The 10068-nt window shown below is 37.0% G+C and overlaps 1 protein-coding gene across 1 annotated transcript in view; it reads left to right on the top strand.

The window, feature by feature from the left end:
* LOC102989840 (cation channel sperm-associated targeting subunit tau) overlaps positions 1-10068 on the top strand; it is a 75508-nt gene that overhangs the window by 27193 nt on the left and 38247 nt on the right. Inside the window, exons 3-4 of the mRNA XM_024124637.2 lie at positions 3073-3124; positions 4493-4638. Coding sequence (XP_023980405.1) covers positions 3073-3124; positions 4493-4638 — 198 coding nt within the window. The remainder of the gene's footprint in view (positions 1-3072; positions 3125-4492; positions 4639-10068) is intronic.

The following is a 10068-nucleotide window of genomic DNA, read 5'->3' as shown; positions in this document are numbered from 1 at the left end:
AGGCTCAGCGGCCATGGCTCACGGGCCCAGCCGCTCCGCGGCATGTGGGATCTTTCTGGACCGGAGTACGAACCCGTGTCCCCTGCATCGGCAGGCGGACTCTCAACCACTGCACCACCAGGGAAGCCCCTACATTTTTGTTTTTACAGAATGACCATGGTGTACCTTACTCGTAAAATTATATAACACTTTCTTCCCTCTATCATAATCAAAGTTGAAGTATAAGCCTTCACTGTCTGATGCTAAACTTAGAAAAGATTCTTTGAAATCACTTTTGGCCATAAAGTATTATGCATGTCACTATGTTGACATACTAATTTCTGTAATCCATACTCTTGAATATGACTACTGCATCTCTTTAGAACTCACATTTTGAAGAATCTTTTTATTTCTCCCACAGTTCCTAACCTTATAGTTCATATTTTCCTTATTTGAATTGCATATTGCTAGACATCAAAAAGCTTCTCTTAAGAGTTAGCTGGAAGTTTTGACAGAGAGGTGTTTGGCATGTGACTGATGGCTCCTCCCAGTGTGTGATTCCACCACGTCACCTTCTCTTTGAATTTTCTGTGATTTGGCAAAGTTGGTGCATGTGTAGGCCATGATAACTACATTACAACCCACTACTCCTATTTCTAATAATCATATCCCATTTTCAGAAAAAAGTGAAAAAGATGTCTTAAAATTGAGCACATAAAGTACTTTTGTGAACAGCTGTGGTTGCTTTCCTGTTTTAAGTGCATATTTGAGAGTGTTTCGGGGGTCAAGGTGATGACAGGGTTATTGCTTTGGGCCACAGATGGGTCTCACAATCTGTGGCAACGTTTGTTATCTGCAACCTATGAATGGTCATCATTATGGTTTTTGTTTTGATTTTTTTGTTTGTTTGTTTGTTTTTGGCTGCGTTGGGTCTTCATAGCTGGTGTGATTCCACCACGTCACCTTCTCTTTGAATTTTCTGTGATTTGGCAAAGTTGGTGCATGTGTAGGCCATGATAACTACATTACAACCCACTACTCCTATTTCTAATAATCATATCCCATTTTCAGAAAAAAGTGAAAAAGATGTCTTAAAATTGAGCACATAAAGTACTTTTGTGAACAGCTGTGGTTGCTTTCCTGTTTTAAGTGCATATTTGAGAGTGTTTCGGGGGTCAAGGTGATGACAGGGTTATTGCTTTGGGCCACAGATGGGTCTCACAATCTGTGGCAACGTTTGTTATCTGCAACCTATGAATGGTCATCATTATGGTTTTTGTTTTGATTTTTTTGTTTGTTTGTTTGTTTTTGGCTGCGTTGGGTCTTCATAGCTGTGCGTGGGCTTTCTCTAGTTGCAGCGAGCAGGGGCTACTCTTCGTTGCGGAGTGCGGGCTTCTTATTGTGGTAGTTTTTCTTGTTGCGGAGCACAGGCTCTAGGCTCACAGGCTTCAGTAGTTGCAGCATGCAGACTCAGTAGTTGTGGCATGCAGGCCCTAGAGCGTGAGAGCTTCAGTAGTTGCAGTGCACAGGCTCAGTAGTTGTGGCTTGCGGGCTCTAGAGTGCAGGCTCAGTAGTTGTGGCATGCGGGCTTAGTTGCTCCGTGGCATGTGGGATCTTCCCAGACCAGGGATCAAACCCATGTCCCCTGCATCGGCAGGTGAATTCTTAACCACTGCGCCACCAGAAAAGTCCCATCATTATGGTTTTGAATGTTAAATCTTTTTCTATACTTGAATAGAAATTTATTCTCTTTTTTATATTATATGGATCTCTTATGTCAAAGTATAAAAAGCTATTGAAATATAAGGAAAATTAGGATAGTTGCTGATGGCTTCATGTTGAGATACTTGGCAGGCAGTCAGTGATTTATGACAGAATTTTTATATATAGAATTATGCAAAACAAAATTATAGTTGTATTTCCCTGTTTTACCCTCCTTGTGTGCACCCAATTTTAAGAAGTAAACAGTGATTCATGGACTTTCCTATGGCAGTACCATTTTAAGTCTCACCTAGATTAGAACCTTTCTTTTAACATAACATTTTTTTTTTTTTTTTTTTTGCGGTACGCGGGCCTCTCACTGTTGTGGCCTCTCCCGTTGCGGAGCACAGGCTCTGGACGTGCAGGCTCAGAGGCCATGGCTCACGGGCCTAGCTGCTCCGCGGCATGTGGGATCTTCCCGGACCAGGGCACGAACCCGTGTCCCCTGCATCGGCAGGCGGACTCTCAACCACTGCGCCACCAGGGAAGCCCTAACATAACATTTTATACTTATGTCTCTCTGAGAAGTAGACCACAATATTTTCTTCTTTAGAATTTCATCATTCAGATACAGTAGTCTTTTAATTAAATATTGAGTGCTAACTTCTTTTTCTGCATTGTTCTAAAACCAAATCCTTAAAATTACTTACGCTATATTTAAAACTACTATTGGGCCATTTATTTTGTTTCACAGATATTTAATATAATATTGCTCTTGTTTTTACTTGGTTTTTAAGACCAAACATGGCTGAATTAAGATCAAATGGCTTACATTTGGCTAATACTGCATATTAGTATTCAAGTATTCCTGTATTAATTTTGTACTTGATTTTATGGTTAAACCCAAGATACAATTTTTCTTAACATTTGGAAACACTTCGTACAAGAGAGAATGAATATTTCACAGCCCTTGTCATATTATAGTCAGTGAATGATTGTTGAATGAATAAAATTGTTTTAGGATACTGGATAAAAAAGCTTATCTGAAGCAAGGCATATTTCTTATTATATGCAAGATGCTATGTTGTATCAGTTCTCACCTAATGTAAAATCAAAATGATTCAAAGAGTGACAGTTGGATTGAAGTTAATAAATGAACCATTTTTTTCTATGTATTCTTGTTTGTTTTAAGTTTACTTTGAACAAATCTTGCCTATTTTTCTGCTTTCTGGTGTTTTCTGTAACTAGGTATTTCTAATAAGAAAAAATATTTCTAATGAGAAAAACTAACAAAGTGAAACTTTAAAAACAATGTAGTTTGGTGAGAGTAAAATGGAAGAAAAGTTAACTTTTAAAAATTAATTCGCTGTGTTTTTATTTTGATTGTTATAGGTTGGCTGCCTAGCCATTCATGTAAAGAACTGCAAACATTTTACGCCTAAGAGTATCCTTTCTTTTGATTTAAGAACCATACTGTGATCATATATCACTGTTTCTGTTATATATTGCTGCCTTACAAAACACTCTAAGACTCAGTGGCTTAAAACATTAACCATTTTATTACCAATCACTATCTGTACGTTCACTAGGTGGTTCTTCTGCTTCACATTATCCCAGCTGGGACTGAAGTTCAAAAGGGCTGGGATACCTAAAACGGCTCATTTACATGTCTGGTGCCTTAGTGAGAATGCCTGAAAGACTGGACTTAGCTGAGATGCTGAAAGGGTTAGACCTTTCTTTCCATGTAGTCCTAGGGTCTTGTCTTTCATCATTAAACATTTTTTTCCTCATTAATTTTGATTTTAAAATATTACATTGAAATATTGATTACTGAAGTTTTGGGTGTCCACTTAAATTTTGTACCCTGGGTAGTGCCACCCTATCCTAGTCTCAGCCCTGGGCACGTCAGTTGCATGTTAAAGTAGTCACAGGACCAGGCCAGATTCAAGAGCAGAGGAAAATAAACTCCACTTTTTGATGTGGAGAGTGACAGAAGATTTTTAGCTATCTGTAATCCACCTCGATCATCATGTAAGTTAAAGAAAATATACATATCTTCTTGGATGATAATACTAATTTATTTCTAATTAATAACTGTGCTTCTCAAACATTGTTTAAAGGGTTTATTTTTCTCGGTGCCTTTAAATAAGCTGAATGCTTATTATTAGATCTGTCATGGCATGAAACCAGTCTCATTATGAAGACTTGATGTTTCTTTTGTATATAAAGTGAACTATTGAAGAGAATTCTAAATAGAGAGAGTTTTGAAGATAATTAAATCATAAAACAAAATCGTTTTAATTCATGGAGTGCTATGAAAGATAAAAATACAGACCAATATAGTATAAGTGAAGTATATAGTGAAGTGGATTACAAAGTAGAATGCTGCTTTAAACTTTGTTGTCCTAAAATTAAGATTAAATTACTCTGAAGTGACATATTTTTTGAAGTTTTAAATTTCTGTGTAATTATGCTTAGAAAAAAATTTTCAAGTATGTATTGGAAATGTTTAGTCACCTTAGAAATAATATATAGGAAAAATTGCAAAATAATTATAATGGAAATGTGAGGATAAAAATATGAGAAGTAATCTAAGGAAGAATCAACCTTCTTTTCCTACTTATATTGTACCTACCACTGATGGGCAAAAATACTATTTTAAAAGACTTTCCTTATTGTTTAATATGCTCTATAATTTCTTTCTTTATTTGATTGATTCTTAGGTTTTGGCCTGAATTGTTTAATGGATTAATTTTACAATGTGTTACTGTTCAATTACAACAAAATTTGCTTCCTAAATATGTATTTTCAGTCGGTTTACAACATTACAGTAATTTGTTCATTCGCGTCTCTATTAACAACGTGGTGAAATGTACAAAAAAGTGTAGCTTGCTACCTCCAAACAATGAAGAGGACACTGTAATTACATTTGATGAAGTGAAATATTTTTCTGTACAGGTAATGTTAAATTTCTCTTCTAAATAAAAGAATGCATTTTTATAGTTTCAAACGTTCTACACTAATAATGTCTTTTTTTTTCCAGGGGACAGGAAAGAAACAAAAGCAATGTTCTTTTATTTGATACTTTACAGTATTTTATTTCTGTATTATAGGTTATATTGATGTTTTTACCGTTTACTGTAGAATATATAATCATGGTGTTCTTCTCTGAGATCTTGCTGTCGGTGATTCTGAGTGTTTATCACACATGGATGCATTTTTCTCTGTCTTAGTCTTCCCCTCCCATTTGCCCTCTTACACCTGCCTTAGTCAGCGTGGGCTACTATAACAAATTACCATAGACTGGGTGGCTTAAACAACAAACCTTTATTTCTCACCTTTCTGGAAGGTGAGAAGTTCCTTATAAGGACAGTAATCAGATTCATGAGGGCTCCATTCTCAAGACCTAGTGACCTCCCAAACACACCACCTACAAATACCATCACATTGAAGATTTAGGCTTCAACATATGAATTTTGATGGGACACAAACGTTCAGTGCATAGCACACCTTATTTTTTTCATCTTCTTTCCCTCTCTCCTTTCTTCTTATATAGACTCTCTCTAATTACTTTCGCATGGATTAGCTTATTTAGTCCTTATAACCCTTCAAAATATATATATACTCTTATTATCATCTTTATTTTGCAGATGAGGAAACAGATACTGTAAGGTTTAAAGAACTTTCTTAAGGTCATAGAACTAGTAATTGGTGGAGCTGAGAATGCAGTCAGTCTGGCTTCAGACTGGCTTCATTAAACCACTTCTCACACCAGAGCTTGCTATGCTGAGTTTGCTTCTGTTTACAGTTAAGCTTCTTAGAATCTTAAATGTATCTCAGAGTTGTCTTTAAAATGAGTGACACTATTTCATTTAGCTGTAGGATTCCTTGATTAGTCCAGTTGTTTCCTGATAGTTTTATTACATTAGTTGAATTTTAGTGAAATCCTAAAACATTTCCTCTATACCATATATACATATATATATATATTTTTTCAAACTTCATTTTGCTTAACTGTTGAGTATTGAAGACAGTTCTTTAAACATAGTTTTTAAAAAAAGCATTGTTTTGCTAGAGGCAATCCATATTATTTCTTTTACTTTGCTAGTAATTTTCCTAGACGTCATTGCCAAGTTTTCAATAATTTTGTGGCTATATGTCCATTTAAATAAAACTTGAAATTAATACTGGAAGACAATATAAATTAATAGGGTGATTTTTAGCATAATCAAAATATTTTTCCTATATTTATTTTAATAGGAGCTATTAGTTTGAGTATAATAAGAGGAGAGTTTTAGTGGAACTCTAATGGAAAGTTTGGGAATGACCTAGTAATATTTATATAGAAAATTGTACAAGCAAACAAAGAAACATTAAAAAAGCAAGACACATATTAACTCCAGGGAAATTAAAAAGTGATACAGGGCAAGAAATACGATCATTGTAAGTATATTATTAAATGCTGAAGAATAGTTACATATACATAATAATATAAACACTAAGTATTATTCTAACAAAAAAATGATATATAATATACTGGAGGACTGAGGGGAAAAGAAACGTGAAAATTGTGGGAGGAGGATGTTGAGAGTGAATATTTTTCTTCCACAATAAGCAGTCAGTAGATGATATATACATGACTTCAATGTTCATAGTAGCATTATTTACAGTAGCCAAGATATGGAAGCAACCTAAATGTCCATCAACAGATGAATGGATAAAGAAGATATATATACATACATACATATATACATGTACATACACACAATGGAATACTACTCAGCCATAAAAAAGAATGAAAATTTACCATTTGCAGCAACACGGATGGACTTGGAGGGCATTATGCTAAGTGAAATAAGTCAGGAAAGACAAATACTGTATGATATCACTTATATGTGAGATCTAAAAAATACAACAAACTAGTGAATATAACAAAAAAGAAGAAGACTCATAAGATACAGAGAACCAACTAGTGGTTACCAGTGGGGAGAGGGAAGGGGGAGGGGCAAAATAGGGATGGGGAATTAAGAGGTACAAACTATTAAGTATAAAACAAGCTACAGGGATATATTGTACAACATGGGGAATATAGCAAATATTTTATAATAACTATAAATGGAGTATAACCTTTAAAAACTGTGAATCACTATATTGTACACCTGTACTTCATATAATATTATGCATCAACTATACTTCAGTTAAAAAAATAGATAGGGGGGCTTCCCTGGTGGTGCAGTGGTTGAGAGTCCGCCTGCGGATGCAGGGGATATGGGTTCGTGCCCCGGTCTGGGAAGATCCCACATGCCACAGAGTGGCTGGGCCAGTGAGCCATGGCCGCTGGGCCTGCGCGTCTGGAGCCTGTGCTCCTCATTGGGAGAGGCCACAACAGTGAGAGGCCCGCGTACCGCAAAAAAAAAAAAAGATAGTATCTAAAAACTAAAAAGAAAAAAAAAGTAATTAGTAACATGATTTTATGCCAAAAACCAGAGAAATCCCTTAAAAAGGTTGAAAGGTGGCTTCTGAAGAGTGAAAATTAGGTAGTGGGTTGGGTAGTGTACTAAAGTATACCTGGGATCGAATTTATGGAGGTATGACTGAATGACGACATAGAGAGGGTAATGCCATTGAAAGAAGAATTTATTATTTATATTTCCTGAGAAAAAGGGACACACCACACCACACCACACAAGTCCCCAGGGGAAGTTTCAGGGTGGTCAGGAGGCAGAAGACAGAAGCAAGGGGAGAGCCCAAGCCAAAGCCTTTATTGGGGTTTTCTTGAGAAAGGTAATGCAGGGTGGAATTCAACAGTTTAGAATTGACTAATCTGAATAATTCCAGCAGGCTTTGGGCTGTAGTATAGTCTCTAGTTGCCTGGTGCCTGGCCCTGGGATGATTTAGGGCAGGGGAAATATTGGTTCCATGTGAGAGATAAGGAGGTGGTTAGAGCTATAGACTTGAGATTCGTTAGTTAGCCTATGAAAGATGTGCTACTATCAAGCCAAGCCCTTTGCTATCTCTAGGATCTGGCTAGCCCGGGAGGGAAACTATTCTCTCCCTGGCCAGCAAGCTTTTTAAGATGTTGAAACACCATAAAATATAGGGGGAAAGTGGTTAATACAAGTGGGAGAAAAGACATTTCTTTGATTTAGCCATTGTAAAACTGTTTGACTTTTAAACTATGTACTACCTAACTAGGATAAAATAAAATTATACTGTATATACTCTAGGACTTTAATTTGCTAAAGCTTACAAAGTAGATCTAGGTTAAAAATAAAAACATACAAACCAAAAAATAAAAAGGAATAGCAAGTAGATTTAGCCTAGTTTAATTGTTCTGGAAAGCTGTTGGGTAAGTGATGTTAAAACAAAACTCATATCAAAGAATGAATAGTAGAGGATTTCTGTTCTGGCCTTGCTGGAGCAGCTGATATTAGATTTACTCTTCTCTTCTAAACAACCCTAAAACTAGTAAAATATATGAAGCAACTATTTTTTGGTATTTGACAATGGGAATTTGGAGGGCTGCAATCCTTAAGAGAAGGGAAGCACAAGAAGTGAGCTCCACGTTTACAGTAGCTTTCTGTCTGGCAGCAAATCTGGCACAGAGAAGTGAAACCCAAGCAGAAAGTAACAGTCTTTCTGGGTGGAGGAAGCAGAGGCTGAGCAGAGGAAACAGCTGAGTTTTGGGCTGCTAAGGTGGCTGGAATTTGTAAAGCAGGGTACTAGAGAGGAGGGAGCAGCAGATAAGGAGCCCTAGAAATCTGTGTAGGTTTTCCACTCAGGTTCTTGGCTGGATCCTAAAGTGTGCACGTGCAAGGGGAGTTTGTAGGAGAAATTACAGAGAACAAGTGCTGGAGAGCTGAGAGCTGAATAGAGATTTCAGAAGTCACAAATTCAGAGTCATTGGAGTCTGATGCAGCTAAAGTGGAGAGACCTTGTTTCACATTCTCAGCATTCAGTTGAGATCCTAGAAAGGCCAGGTCTTAGGAATAAGGATCATGTCCTAAGAGTAAGGGTTAAACCTACTAAGACTAAGGACAAAGACTGAAACAGACCTATCCTCAAACTTTTTCATAGAATCAAGATGATCTTCCAGTAGTTGATTGCCTTTCAGAAAAGAACTCAGTAGTTCTTAGAGGAAGATATAAAAACCCAGAGCCTCTATTACATATCCTTCACAATGCCCATCATATAATAAAAAATTGCTGTTCATGGGGAAATAAAAACAGACAATAGGGGTAAACCCACAGGTGACCCAAATGTTTGAATCTGCAGACTGGAACGTTATAACTATCATAAATGTGTCAGTGGAAAAGGAGGACAAAATGGATGATCACAATGGGAATTTTGAAGAGAATGGAAACTAAAAAGAACCAAATGGAGATTCTAGATATGAAAAATATAATATTGACTTGAAAAATTCATTTGAAATGTTTCACAGCATTCTGAACAGAACAGAAGAATCTGTTAACTGAAAGACAAGTCAATAGAAATCATTCAAATTGAGGCTCAGAGAGAAAAAAGATTGAAAAATGGAAGAGACCAGTTGGCAATATCACTCAATTTATAGATGTGTAATTACATGCCAGAAGGAAGGAAGAGGAAGTATTTAGAGTATTTAATATTTTAGAATTTTCTGTGCTAAGCATTTTCCAAAGTCAATGAAAGACATCAGTCTATAGATTCAAGAAACTCAGTGAACCTCAAGCAGAATAAGTACAAAGATGATCACACCAAAATACATCATAGTCAAACTGCTAAAAAGAAAAATAAAAAGAAAATCTTAAAGGTAGCCAGAGGGAAAAAACACATGACATTCAAGTGAACAACAGTAAGAATAACAGCATACTTCCCATCAAAAACAGTGGAGATCAGGGACTACTGTGGTGGTCCAGTGGTTAAAAATCTGCCTTCCAACGCAGGGGTCGCGGGTTCGATCCCAGGTTGGGTGACCAAGATCCCACGTGCCACGGGGCAACTAAGTCTGTGCGCCACAACTACTGAGCCCACATGCACTAGAGCCCGTGTGCCGCAACAAAGAGCCCACGTACCACAACAAAAGATCCCACGTGCCACAACGAAGGTCCTGCATACCTCAACTAAGACCTGACACAGCCAAATAAATTAAATAAATAAATAAATAAAAATTTTAAAGAAGTGGAGGTCAGGTGTCAAGGGAATGCCGTCTTTCAAGTGGTAAAAATAAGGTCAACCTAGATTTCTAAATCCAATGAAAATATTCTCCTAAAAGACTGTGAAAGACAAAAGCTGAGGGTTTGTATCATTTTAATAAACATCAGGGCTTCCCTGGTGGCGCAGTGGTTGAGAGTCCGCCTGCCGATGCAGGGGACACGGGTTCGTGCCCCGGTCCGGGAGGATCCCACGTGC

Source organism: Physeter macrocephalus, chromosome 2 (genome assembly GCF_002837175.3).
Source record: "Physeter macrocephalus isolate SW-GA chromosome 2, ASM283717v5, whole genome shotgun sequence".
Taxonomy (NCBI): Eukaryota; Metazoa; Chordata; class Mammalia; order Artiodactyla; family Physeteridae; genus Physeter; species Physeter macrocephalus.
This window is presented reverse-complemented; position numbering and strand designations above follow the sequence as displayed.